The sequence below is a fragment of the Synchiropus splendidus genome, chromosome 19, assembly GCF_027744825.2.
Source record: "Synchiropus splendidus isolate RoL2022-P1 chromosome 19, RoL_Sspl_1.0, whole genome shotgun sequence".
NCBI classification, from domain to species: Eukaryota; Metazoa; Chordata; class Actinopteri; order Syngnathiformes; family Callionymidae; genus Synchiropus; species Synchiropus splendidus.
In genome coordinates, this window is record NC_071352.1 from 4,534,644 (window position 1) to 4,549,638 (window position 14,995).

The 14,995-nt window shown below is 41.3% G+C and overlaps 1 protein-coding gene across 1 annotated transcript; it reads left to right on the forward strand.

The window, feature by feature from the left end:
* Positions 1-1,484: 1,484 nt before the first annotated feature.
* cacng1b (calcium channel, voltage-dependent, gamma subunit 1b) lies at positions 1,485-11,344 on the forward strand. The gene is made up of 4 exons (XM_053852122.1): positions 1,485-2,068; positions 7,912-7,986; positions 8,472-8,609; positions 8,674-11,344. The coding sequence occupies exons 1-4, from the start codon at positions 1,828-1,830 to the stop codon at positions 8,904-8,906; spliced, it is 687 nt and encodes a 228-aa protein (XP_053708097.1). The 5' UTR covers positions 1,485-1,827; the 3' UTR covers positions 8,907-11,344.
* The last annotated feature ends 3,651 nt before the right edge of the window (positions 11,345-14,995 follow it).

Below are 14,995 nucleotides of genomic sequence, written 5' to 3' on the forward strand. Positions count from 1 at the left end.
GGGGAGCCGGGCAGTTTTGCTCCAGCAGCATCAAGACGGGACGTGATAATGAAACAACTGCACCCCTGTGGAAGACTGTGAGGGAGACGATTTATCTCTGATGATCAATTTCCTGCATCGCTTGGCCGCTGATGGTGTTTACAAAGAGTCTCTCGGCTCTCTTACACCTGAGAGAGTGTGAGTCGCGGCGGTTTCCTGTCCAGCTTCAACTCATGTCTTACTTCCCAGTAATGTTGTGGTATCGCAGAAGCAGGAGGCAAACATCTTCTAGGCTTCTCTCACCTTCCGTGTTTGCTCAGAGGTGTTAAAACAAACACTTCCAGACGCCTCCTACAGTTGTGTACCACTCGTTGCACCATAAATATAAAACATCAACACATCTGGTGATGGCTTCAACCACTTCTAGGACCCCTAGTGGTGAAAAACCTGATATTTATTTGGCATAAAAAGCACCATCCTAAAATTGAATAAACCATGAGAGCAGATATAAAAACTTCATAAAAAGGCAGGTCTTTAGTGTTTAAAAATACTTACACTCTCTGCTGCCCTCGGGCAGTTGGTTCCTCAGATATAGGCCGTAGTAGCTCAAAGAAGCTTCTACTGGAGACTTGACTTGAGGACAAGAGGGTCCAAGAAGTGGGCTATGGAGATGAAGACTGAGATGAATGGAGCAATACAAGGATCGATTCACTTGCGCAGATGACTAGATTCTTCCTTATCCTCTGAAACTGCTACCGCTTTTCTCTGTCTTATAATGTTGTTTATTCATTTATTTTCCACATTGCTTTTTATTTATTTATAATTTTTTTCAGTAAAAAAAAATCAAAGATTATTATGGTAATGTTGTTTCGTATCATTTTTTTTTTAAATTATTGCTGGACAATTATTTATCCAATTTACACTTATTTTTTCTGTAAAACTTCCAAATAAATTTTTCAATTTTCATGTTACAAAAAATAAACATTTCAAATTGATGTCAACGTATATCTTGCTTTTTCATTTATTGCATTTATTTCTTTTCACTTTTAAACAATTTAATGTATTATTATTATTATTATTATTATTATTATTATTATTATTATTATTATATAACCCTTCACATCCGGAATATTTCGTTCTAAGCAGATCACATCTATTCAATAAAATGTGTCCAATTCATCACTGATAAATGCAGAGCTCCAGCCAAGTCTTTGGATCCTCTCATCAAATCTGGAACATTCCCTACAACCAGGTGGGACTCTCTGATCTGATTGGCCAGAAAAATAAGTGGATCAGACCATTTTAATGATGACTAATAAAGGAAATCTTCCCTCCGGAAGTCCCCTGGTATTCAGCACCACAGACGAATGAGCTGGAAACGGAGCTGAGAAGGAAAGTTCCAGATGATTTCAGAGTCAGAAAAAGTCATCTTTAGATGAGAGCTGATTTGAATCATCTCTATCTGCGGCCACATTGGTGCCAGTTTAGGAGGTAGCACGAGACGGGGCCCCTGATCCACTGTTCTTTCACTGGTCCCGCTTTCTGGGTCAGACCTTTCTGGCTGTAAACTGAAATCTTGGACTTGGGCTGTAAAATTGAAGCCACGTCTTCAACCTCTGTGCTAAATGTCTCCTACAGCGAGGGAGAGGAAGTGAGGAAGAAAGTAGGACGCTGCTATCTGGCCCCATTTTTACCAACCACCAGGCACCAGGCAGGGAAACGAAAAGAAAGTGTGGTGAAGAGCAGGACAGCAGTGGAGCGAAAAGACCCTGGAAGAAGGGGAGTGAAGGTCAGCGCCCTCCTCTGGGACTTCTCTTTTAAAAGAAAAACCTCTACGTTCGGCACGACATGTTTGAGGAGCAGGCGACGAAGGTGAAGATCACCTCGGTGGTGATCGTGGTGGGCATGTGTGCCATGCTGGCGGCGGTGGTGACGGACCACTGGGCAGTGCTCAGCCCTCGGGTGGAGAGGCTCAACGCCACCTGCGAGGCGGCCCACTTTGGCCTCTGGAGGCTCTGCAAGAAGACCATCTTCATCGTGGAGGAGGATCCTCAGGGCAAAGGTTGTGGGCCGATCAGTTTACCTGGAGGTAGGGGTTCAAATCTACTTTCTATAGAGCTTCAACCCGGCGCAGTAAGAGTGACGCCAGCTATTAGTCCTTATTTATCCTCCAGCTTGTCACTTCATGGTCATTAACTTTCATTTTAAAGCCTGCAGATGGTTCACGACGACATATTTTCTGGCTTTGGTTGGCGGCTTTAAACTGAAAAGTGTCTTCCAATTTGACACAATTTTGCTGCTCTAATATGACAGAGCTGTCTTCAGGGCCTCAGTTTTTAATGTAAGATGGATCCGCTTAAGCCCCAGTTTGTGTCAACACATGCCTACAATGCAGCAGAAGCTTGGCTGCGAGTCCTTATTCAACATATAAAATATTTCATTTAAAAGCCTCCCAAAGCCTTTTTGCATTCATTTAAAGTTGTCTTTTACCCGGCTGCCCTGGATGGACTCGGTGTCCTCTGGCTCCGCATGCGTGCCTGGCAGCCCAACAGACAGATTTGACAGCGACTATCATTGACTTAGCCTCAGGTGCTAACGCCGCCGGATCTGTGCCGCCGGTAATGAAGTGTGGCTCCTGGCGCTGGCTCCCGCGTTAGCCTTCCCCCGAGACACTCGCAGGGATAAGGGAGAGTTTAACTTCTGAGAGTGGGTTGGACAGGTAGGGATCTGCTGGGTTTTTCATTCTTGAAACTGTCGTTCATGAAAGCGAGCTACACACATGCATGTAAATTGGAGAGTTCGGACTGACTGAGAGCGACCTGGGCCGACTCTTTGCTTGTGTTTATGTGGCCCTCAAACAAAGAAATGCACTTTTTAAAATATTAAAAAAAAAATAAATAAATCTTTTAACCAGTCTATGTTTTTCTTCCTCCATTACTATTAAAATCATATAAAGCTCAAATGATATTAACTCCTTTTAAAGACAAGCGCTCAATTTAGCAGTTTCTTGTCCCTAAAAATAAATCATTGAAAAAGTATGTTCTGCTCATATTTATGATTTATATCGATGCTCTATAGGTAAAATTATATATAATAACATTAAAATAACATACTTAAAGCATATGGTGTCACAGAATATTTTCATTTTTAACCGTTTTGTTGTTGTTTTATAACACTTTTTTTCTTATGTATGTCATTCTTTTGGCTCAACCCTCCTCACAACAGTTGCTGTATATAATGTGGCCCCATAAATATAATTTACAGAAGACTTCTGTCCGTGCTTTGCATTAATTTTGTCCGTATTTCTACACATTTCCACAACAGTCACGGATAGAGCAGTACCACTGGAATCCATGGGGCGCAGTGTTGCTGTTATTATCTGATATGTAGTGCTCATGATACACAAAGAAGACATAACAATGGCGCAAATATTCCGGTATATTTCGTCTTCTGTGCAAGAGGTACGTTATCAACACGTCTTCCACAGTCATCATGTTTGTTTTGGAGTTTGTCGTTGTCAGAGACTTCTGACTCAGGGCCGCTCCCCCTGGTGGACTTACTGGTGAACAGCATTGGACTGCTCAAGCAGAGAAGTTTGGACAAGTGGAGAGGAGAAACAGTGAGATGAAAATGACAGGTGGGACGAAGTGGGAGGGTCAAGAAAGGTGAACCCCTAATGGTGAAGATGAAGGAACGTATGGGGGGAGGGAGGAGATGAGGACGCAGAGGAGATGAAATTTAAGGTGACAGACTGTACATGGCTTCAATCACAGCCGCAACTGGAACTAAAGAGATTTGCTCCACTGCAGCAAGACCACCATCAGATGCTGTGACAGAAGGTTCATGGCAGTTAATGCTACAGAAGAAGTCAGTCAGTCAGAGACGAAGTACCGGGAGATGAGAATAAAAATGTGAATAATGATGCACGATGGTCTGGTTTGACACGCAGCTCGGAGAGCGTCTCACACAGTTGGAAGATTATGTCCTGGGATTGTCTCTTGAATCCAAAGTCTGAGCCGGAAACAAGTCCAGGGAAAGTTTTGGGTCCCATCCATCCTTCACACAGATAATTAACCGAGCGCTCTGAAACAATGGCAACATGTCCCAGAGACCAGAACACAAGTCGCTGAAAACGCTAAAACACTGCCATTCTGTCGCCCCATTTTCATCTACAGTCACTCGGCAGTTGTCATTATTGTGGGTGAATTGCTTCCTTCCACACTTTTTCCATTGATTCTTTTGCAAACTTTTATGGACTGGGTCGCAGGTTTTTCAGACTCACACCATGGTAAACACACTGCTTCTCCTCACACTCGCAGGAGGTTTGCATTTGACGGCGTTGAAATATCCTCTTTAAAATGTTTTTGACTCTATATGCTGCTCTCACGGATCAGTATTGAAATCTTTGGCCTCCACAGGTTGTACTTTTTAGCAAAATTTACACTCACAAATGTTGAGTTGTCGGCTCTCTATGACTATAGTCTATGACAACAACAAAGTCCAAAACAAACATGGCGACTGTGCAAGACATATTGATAAAGTACCTTTTGGCAGAGTTAAATATATCGCGACTGGAGGACGGAGAATATCTTCGATTGTTATGTCTTCTTCATTTCTCATCAGGGCTTCGTATCGGCAGTAACAGCAACACTGCCACCGATGGTTTCTAGTGGTACTGCTCCCCTTGGTCTGTCTCCATAAGCTTTGCGGAATAATATGGACGAAATGAACGCAGAGCATGCAGAAAAGGTTCCATCCGTATCGTAACATTGTGCATAAATGGAACTTTATGATGGAAAATGCTCCGTTTATCCTGCATTAGTATTGTTTTTATAATCTCTTCCGTCAAATTGATTTCAAATGTATGCAATTTTAGCTTTGTGGACCACTTAAAGTGACGTGGCAGGCCACATTTGGCCCCCAGGCCTTAGGTTTCATGTGTCAAATATTAAACAGAGCAGACGTTACTAGTCGCATTTTAATAATTTCATCGACCATCAAGTTATCATTGGAATGATGCTTCTGTTTATGCGCAGCTGTTGCACACGCTGTGTTGCTAACTAATTAAAACGAAATAGCGTTTTTGTTTGCTCACTCTCGACCGTGAACTGAGTGGCCTCGGATTTTGTTGGAGAGCCGCGATTGGCCGTGTAGGGGGCCTTTCTAATGATCATCTCCCACACAGAGCTGGGAACCGACTCCAGAAACAAGTTCAAAGCGAAAACGGAACACAACAGATGTTGGGTGAGGAGCTATGGAGAGAGAGAGACAGAACAAATTCTCATTTGTTTCACTCTGTTGGACATGGATTTCCATTTTGTTTCGCTTTTTTTCTTTTCCATGTGATGTAATGTTGCTTTCCAGGATGAAAGACCCTTATAAATATGTAATCATTGCAGGGCACTTTATCGGAGCCTTGTGTCCACTGGCTCATCCTGAATGGAGAAGAATGCACTTAAATGTGAGCGCCATTACAAGCTCGATGGCAGGGTCATAACCACGGAAAGAAAGGGAATTGAATTGCATGAGTTTATATGGAATAATAATGAGGAAATCCATCTGAATGACGTGCAATTATCAATGATTATATATGAAAATGGAAAGATATATAAACAAATAAAACAGGAAACTGTTTAGTCGAGAATAAAATGAATTAAAATGTAAAATTTGATTAAAAAATACATTATTACAAATGTGTAGGAGCATTGAGTAGAATATATATTTACATATAAATTAATAGTAAAATAGTAAATATAAATAAATAGTAAAATTAATTGCAGTTATTTCATTTTTTAGTTCAGTTATTTATTTTTGTTTGTTTGATTTGACCTTTTTTCCCGCGTAACGTTTACTCATTTTTATTTTTATTTTTATTTTTATTCGCCATCCATAGATAACTGTTTCCATATTTCTGTTTATTTTTCCTCATGTGTTCCTGCAATATTGGCACTTGCATGAATCCACATAAATGGTAAAATAAATTGGGAAATGTATATTTAAAAATTCAGGTTTTTTTTCAAGACATGACAAATTATATTATTATTATTATTTTTCCATCTTGTGTATCAGATCATAGACAGCAGACCAGCTCAAGAAAATTCAGAGGCCTGCGCCTGAAGGCGACATCATAAAAGCAGACATTGTGGCACTCTGGATTTGGCGAGTGCCGTGCCTCACGTTGATAATGGCTGACTGGCAGCAGAGGTGTTGATGACGGATTCACGTGTGTCACGTTGGGATATTTCACACCTTTCGCGGCTCATGGGAATAAATGAGACGTGTTAGTTCTGCATCTTTAAAACAACAAACCACGTTCTTGTCTGTGTTTGACGCTGCTACACCACAGCGATAGGAAGCTGAAAACCCTCCACTTGTGTTTGATAGTTTTCAAATTAAACGACTCTGACAGCAACTCATCACCGGCTCTCATTACACGAGCCCCAAAGGTACAGAAACCACGTGACGGGGGACTAATGAAAATAATATATTTGCAGATCGGACCCCTCCTCCAATATTGCCTGTCAGTTCACACACACATGCTCCTGTTTCCATGACTTCAGATGACATGGTGGTGAATTACAGTATGATTTCCCAGAGGTTCCAACATCTCGTAGTCATATAACAAAAGGAATATAAAGTCACTGCTTCACCACACATGCGCACATGTGTGTGCTCACACTCCTCATACGGCGTTATGTGGGTAAATAGGCAGGGACCAGCCGAGACCTGCGGCAGCCTGTTGCTAGGTTACCTCTTTAGTGATTCTTTCTCATCCTGGCTAACAAACCGCTCCTCTGTTGCCTCACACACACACACACACACACACACCTTCACAGTAATATGTCCATCTCAGTGGACAGGCATCTGCTTTATGAGTTTAATCCCAAGTAGGAAGAGTTCCAGCCCTGAAAGGCGGAGTCGTGTATATGGTGAATCAGAAAGTACATTTTAATGCGCAAGGTGTTGCGCGAATCAGGGAGGTGCGCCGACACAAATGACCGTTTTTATCTCTGGTCAAACAGGATTAAAATTAATTGAATTTCCTGACCATGCTTAATCTGGAATACAAATATAATTTCAGCCTTTAATAACTGTCAGAAGAGCTTCAGTTGTTGCATTAAGTGCCTTGCTGTGTAGTTGTTGGGAGTGCGCTCAAATTTTTATTATTTGCAATGTGTTTTATTGTTTATTATTCTTATTTATATATTATTTTTCTTGTTATATATATATATATATATATATATATATATATATATATATATATATATATATATACGTCTTTTTTGTTCATGTTGCTTCACTATAATTTGATTATTTCATTTTGATTTAACTATTTATTTTTCATGTTTTTTAAATTGTTTTTATTATTGATACTTTTCATATTTTTCAGCTTTTCATATTTAGAGGTTTTTCTGTGCTATTTTATGCACATTGTTCCATTATATTTCACTTTTTTTGAGTTGTAATGTGATGTTTGCAATGATAGCATTTAACATTTATTTGTTTTACATTAATCTTATTTATACATTATTATTTCATTTCATTTCATGCTTTTTTAATGTGTTTTTATTATTGTCTTTTTTTTCTCTAGATGACTCACATATTTTGGGTAAAGTTCAGACCTGCCTACTGCTCAGCCATCTGTTTTTGTAGCCAGTTAAATTGTTAATAATGGACCCTTTATATTGACATCATGGACAGGAAATGGCCCACAGGCCATGAGTTAGACATGTCTCCGCCGAGGCAATCAAAATATGATCCAATTCAAATACTCCAAAATAAACCTATAAATGATGTTATGGACATATTTCTCCCTTCGCAGAGCTGTTTCTCCCACCTTCAGCAGACTGAGACAAGGTTGCACCCTCCATGAACCGCTTGATGTGTCGTGTCTCAGTCAATCGTCTTCTCTTCTGCTTCTCCTCTCTGCAGCGAAAAACTGCTCGTACTTCAAACACTTCACATCAGGAGAAGAGGCCGAAGTTTTTGAAGTGAAGACACAGAAAGGTCGGTGTCCGCTGGCCGTCACAACCACTGAGCGCTAGACACATTTTGGACAGTGAAGGTAAAGAGGTGTGAAAGAGGCAGACGGCGAGGAGAGAATCACAATACGTTTTTGTTTAACAAATCACAAGTCAATAAAGACTTTCACTGTCCAATGGAGAACCTTCTTAAATAAGACAGAACTTGTGTTAAAACAGTGCTTATTTTAGACCACCGCTTGCTTCACAGACAGAGTTCTGAAATGGAAGCGCTCTGAGAATCATTTCCATCACAGCCGGAGTGGCAGAAGCAGAAAGGAGAGCTGGGTTATCTTCATCTTGCAGGCAGACGGCAGGGTCAACAAGCAGGTGCTGTCACATTTAGCGCCGCGTGATGTTAAGAAACGGAGGGTGAATTCCAAGGCTATTAATTTGGCTAATATAAAGCTGCAGCAAAAATTGAGCTTGTTTTCCTCCCCCAGGTGAAATGACCTGTGCTTCTGTCCGCAGAATACAACATCTCAGCGGCAGCCATCGCCATTTTCAGTCTGTTCTTCATGATCCTGGGGACTCTGTCTGTCATCTTCTCCTTCGGGAAGGGCCGAGACTATCTGCTCCGGCCGGCTGGGATGTTCTTCGCCTTCGCAGGTCTGACTAAATCTGACAAATCCAAAGTTGGAACGTTTGGGAATGACTCTTGCTTGTGGCTCAGGGCTTTGCATCATCATCTCGGTGGAAGTGATGCGTCAGTCTGTCAAGCGCATGATCGACAGCGACGAGACCATCTGGATCGAGTACTACTACTCATGGTCCTTCACCTGTGCCTGCGCCTCCTTCACCCTTCTGATCCTCAGTGGCGTCGCCCTACTCCTCATCTCCATGCCTCATATGCCGCGCAACCCTTGGGAGACCTGCATGGACGCTGAGCCCGACACCCTGGATTAGAGAGTAACCTTGGCGCTTATCACCTCCAAATCTCAGCATAACACTGTACACGGTCAAGACTGACAGCTCCATATCACTCACCAGTTACTATATTTTTACACAAGAGATTGAAGAGGTTTTGATTCACACGAGCACACAGTAAGCATTCAATCCGAAGTTTTGGAGCATTGTAAACTTTTATATTAGATTTTTTGATGTAGTAAACTTTACATTACAACAAGCAAGAGAAGTGAAATATAAGTTAGCTAGCTGTCCACGCTAAATAGTGCAGACGCAAAGACTGATGCAGAAGAGAACGGAAGACTTGTATGATTTTTGCTCAAACAAAACAAAACACACAACAGAAGTACATTGATTTCATGCTGTAGGTACAATGTAAACGTGTGCACCTCCGAAGCTCCATGAAAAACGCAGTCAAGAGACAGAAAAACGCAACAAGCATTTCCGAGAACTGAAAAATGCCAATCAAAAACTCAAACTGGCACCTTTGTGACATTTTGTCAAGAAGTTCTTCACGTATCTGAGCAAATATAAGCTTCAACTGAAGTTTTCCTTCAGAAGATCTCACCAAAATAAAATAAATATGTAAAGTTCAACTTATTCTTGTGAAGGTTAAGGCTGACAACAAAAGGTGACTTTTTTACTCAAGAAGTTAAGCTTGATGTGGAATAAGAGTTAAAGTCCTATTAAAATCATATTTAGTTGTTAGCTGCCATCTACATTTCTTCATTTCTGTCCTTTTATTTCATTTTTGGGCTCCACTGATGCTCATACTGTGAATGTTCAATGGCCTGTTGCTTGGGCTTCCAACTGAGACGATTCATCTCCATCTCCCCATCATTGCTCGACCAAACAGTGCCAAACCTGGATTAGAAACCCTTTTTTTCTGCTGCTAATCTCATTCAAATTGACTCTGATTCCTTTGATTCAGCTGAAGCATTGGCCACTGACTGGATCAGGCCTGGCCAACACGAGGCTCCCGAGACTCTTTCCCCAGTTTCATGTGGCTCTTCACCAAATGAGCCGCCGAGCTGGATGATATTTTGGTCAAGTTGCTGTTGAGATGATCATTTATACAGAATATAAGACGAAAATGTGAGAGCTATTCCGGCGAAATATTGTTCAGACTTTAACTATGAAACATAACTTTGAAACATAAACAATAAACCTTGCCGCAGGTGCTCTGGTAAAAAGTATCAATATTAAAAATACATGCACAAGAGATATATGCCGGACATGAACCAGCAACCTTGTGACACACAGGGATGTGCTTTAACCGCTATACTGCCGCTACGTCACATGACCAGCTGTTCAGGTGAGCCTGACAGCCTGACATGTTTGTAGCATGTGGCTGTGTGCAGAAACACAGTGAAATAATGTGGCTCTGAGCCTGTGAATGGTTGGCCACCCCTGGACTAGATAAACACCTGAAGGTGAACGTAGTAACAGCAGCTGCTTCTCTGTGTAGCTTCACTAGCAGCAACACATTTGCTCATATAAAAAACAGGAAGTGGTTTTGAATGTCTAGCTTTACATTATCTCAATTTTAAACTTGCCTGCTGTGGTTTGCAGTGACAGTGAAGGGAAATTAAATTCTCCAGATTCATAGATATTTCACCACAACGCTGCTAAAAATTATATTAATTTCATGTCGACTGAGTGATTTTTTTTTTAAGCCAGTTGTTTGATTACGATGCAAATGTCAAACTCAATATGACATGATCATGTTTTCAAATTATATAAAGAATTATGTTAATAAGACCTTTATACTTGGAAAAATGTTTTTCTTATGCCTGGCTCAAATGTGTCGCTTCTTCTTTTATGAATTTTAAGTCTGAATATCATTTGGCAATTTGACATTCACGTATTTTTGCCATGTTTAATAGTTCACCGAACTGCTCTTATCCTTTCTTTGGCTTGATATTGCTTCACAAATATCTGAAATCAATAGATTTCTTTGAAACACAATCATTGATGTATGTGAAAGAAAATTTCAATTACATGTATTTGATAAAAAAATCTCTTTTCAAGTCTACATTTCAATCTCTGAATGGCTTTGTGCCCCTCGGCCAGGAGAGCTCTCGAGCGGAAAATGTATCTGAATGGAGCTACAAATAAGAGCCAGTGCTCCGGAGACCTCACCTGCTGGTGGTCTGCAGACGGACGCAATATAAGCACGGAGCTTCCTTAATCATTTATGAGACCTTTAGCTTGGAGCAATAAGAGCAGAGAGGCTGAGCAAACACAGACACAGTCATTGCTATCTGTCCGGTCCTTTAACTCCTGGATGACCTTTATTGATGTATTTCTTTAATCATGTTTTACCTGTTGAGGACAGAGCCGCCGCCTGAATATCAATCGCCGCTTGCATCTATAGCTTTTCATATGGCTGTCCCGCATCAATGTGTTTATGATGACGTGTCTGTGAATGAATAAACTGTCTCTACTCCTGTTAAATGGGTCTTATGTCATTTAAAACCACACACACACACAGTTTGCTTTTTTTTGCTTCTGTTCAGGGATTGCTCCATGTTTGTTGTTGTTGTTCTCATCCTAGCTGCGACGTGTCTTGTGCATCAGTGTGTTCAGTGGACCACGAACTCCTTCACTGGCAAAGGTTCCCCGTTGTCTGGAGAGCCGTATGGTTGAGAAGAAACGTCAAGATTGAATAGAGGCGCCAGAGAAAAAGCAATATTACATTTTAAGCCCGCGAAGGACAGGAAAATCTTTCTATTCTTCACACTGTCCTCATGACCTGCTGGAGTATGATTTTCTATAAATGTATTCAGTTTTTCACCTGTCAGTGTGTGACCTCAGACTGATGCTGAGGAAGCGTTTGATAAAAAGGTCTGCTGCCATCATGTTACACCAGCAGGGGCAGTGAAATGTCCTAATACTGTTGTAGCCCACAGGAAATTAGTCTTAAATTTAGCATTTTTTGTCATGAGTTTGACCCTAGTGGTGAAACGTTGTCAGGGTACAGAAGGCTCGGAACTACAAGAGTATGTCTGAACAATGAGTTAATAGAGAAAACACTAATGATACACGAACAGGAACGAAGACCCGAGAAGTTGAGTAAGACAGACACAACATGTAGTGAAAGGGTCAAAACCTGAAGAGAAGAGCAGGCGAATTAAACTCAAACCTTACTAACAGGGACACAGAAACTCATGAGGCCCATACAACACAAATCGCTCTGTGGTGGAATAATACCCACTCACACACACACACACACAAGGAGAATAAATCTATCGAGAGAAAAATCAAAGGTGAGTTAAACAGAACACTCACACTCGACCGTAAACAACACAAGGAAGCAACATAGGCGGCACACACAGAATATAGAGATATCAACAGGAGAGTTGAGAGAGAGATTACCGTAGGAACGAGGAATAACCAGCTGGCAACATGAGCTGGCTCTGAGGTGATGTTATTCAGGTGCGCTGACAAGTTGCGTTGCTGAGGAAGCAAGAAACTGAAATACACACACAAAAACCGGAAACACAACACACAGAGAAATGACAAAATAAAAGCACAGAAACGAAAAATATAATAGGATGTAAGGTAAAAATAGAGGGCAAGTAATAGCTAATCTAAAGTCTGTTTGAATTATAGTTTTTAATATGACTATAGTCAGGGGGAAGAAACACGGCATAAAGTGTGGTAACAGCCACTCACCAAAGGGCACATTAGCAGATCCTTAACTATCTTTCGTGCCGACAGCCCAACTGTGATCAAATCTTTCAACAGCCTTCTCACGGGCTGCTCCATTTTTTTTTTAATAGAACTACAATATAAAAGAAATCGCTTTTGTTTGTTGTTGCTCAAGGACACTCCGCTCTGCTGTGCTTTGTATGAAGCCCAGCTTCTTCTCTCTGACTCTGCCTCTTCGTTTTGCTTAACAGTGGCTATCATTGTCTGTCAAGTGTCCACAGCTCACACTCACACTCTCCTCCTGACTCACAAACAGAACATGTGTAACTGACGGCTTCAGATGGAGAGGTGGTGTTGATATGAAAGAGCTTAAGGAGGCAAAACAGCATTCAGAAATAAGTCATGTTTACCAGGGCAGAGGACAGAACCCACCGCGCTAAATCAGCAGCGCACAGGAAAAAAAGTGAGGGAAAAAAAACAAATTTAAATTCAACCGGTCACATTTTCTTTCAATGGCATCTGCACACGGTGACAGCGAACCAGGTTTTTTCCTTGCCTCTTATCTCCTCCTTTTCTTCCGCCCTCCCTCCTTCTATCTTTCTGCTCCAGTGCTCTCTCAAGCAGCCACTCCGCTGTCTAATGACTTGGATCGGTAGTGACTGTCGAGAGGAGATAGACCTGTAATAAGGCCACCCGGACCTGAGTGCTACCAGCTGCTGTACACACACACACAACACGACACGACACGGCGCTGCCTGGATTCAGGAATTGAGTGTGCCGTGCTGAATCACATATTCTGAAAGTGGGAGTGATGTTGAAGAGGACGGCAAGGATGTACATCAAAATGGAGGCACTTCTAGCACGTGTGTTTGCATGGAATTATTTATTGAAAACACATCACAGACACAAGAAAAGGGCACGTAAAACTCGGACAAGTTTGCATGTACTAAAACAGGTGCAAAACTGTTGTTCACTCAGACAAAGAAAACTCCTACGAAGAGACGGACCAGGTGAAGACAGCTACAGAATAGGCTGAGATTCTATTCTCATGATGGGAAACTAGTGTTGGGTCTTCTACCTCTGCTTTCCTGTTTCTCTGTCGGATCGCTTATTGATTGGATGCGCTTCGTTGCAGTCTCCCGTGTTTTTCCGACTTCTTCTTCTATGTTTCATTTCCGGACACATGAGTCCTATGTGTCGTATATGGATGTACAGCATGAGCAGCAGCTGAATATGGTGCCACACTGTAGGCCCAGTTAAACATACTGGTGAATCTCCAAAAAAAAAGTCATGAAACTCAGAATGTCTGACTGAAGTTCACGTATCGCCACCTTCTGTTCTTTGTATGCAAACCACCCGCCCCAAAATTCTGCGTGGGGTAAGCTCATAACTAAGAAACAGAAAGAGATAGAATGGAAGAGTAATAGTCTAAAGGAGTGAGGACTTTAGAAAGTTAGACTACATTAAATTTAATGCACTAGCAGGTTAGAAAACATGCCAGAATTTGTATCCCTCCTTCACTGAAAAAAAAACAAACAAAAACATGACAGGATTTGTTTCCCCATTAATGTTTAGTTTGAAAGAAAAGTTTAAGGGATTGTTCTTCTTGATATCATGTGTGGGTGGAAAGTAACATTCAAGATAAAACTTGTTTTGATCATATGGAGGGCTATGAATTCTGCATCCCCCTTAACACTTGAAGATGTTATGTAATATTTAAGCCATTTTATCACCCTTTAACTTTTGAAAATGTAGATACAGAAGGAATATTCGTGTTAATATCAGTGAACAAATGAGGTTCATTATGAAGGCAATACTTACAAACAATGCTACATACCTTACTTCAACCAGTTGGTGTTTTGTCGGCTCTGTTCATGCGCTCATATATCTCAGTCCCAATTCAGCGGGAATGTTTGCTCGGGTTCATTCTGGACATGGAGACTGACAGCTTGTTGTGTGAGCGGGAGGATGAATGAAGCTGGCACATGGACCGATCAGCGGCCTGGCAGGGATGCAGGCAAACACACTGGGACTGTTGTCAATCCCAAATATTGAGAATAAATGTTAGCCGTGGAGCCACTGAATATACAGCAGGAGCCATTTTCCATACGAGCGTCCGCATTTTTGTCTCAGTTGATCAGATCATTATTGAGAACGAAGTTACGTGACCTTGAAAGTGCTGAGGTTGTTCAACTCTCAGTCTGTTGCCTTGATATGCTTTCCAGCTAAAAAATGCTTTAGTTGCCTGGCAACACATTTATGAAAGACGTTGACAAAGCCTGCAACGTTCTACAATGGAGTCAGACAGAAGTGAAATTCTAAGAAGTTTGAAATGATTTTCCCTTATGGCTGATTTAACTCTACAAAACTCCACAAAAGCTATAGTGAGATATGAAATGATTCAAGCAATATGAAGGGGGCGTGGCCTAACAAGC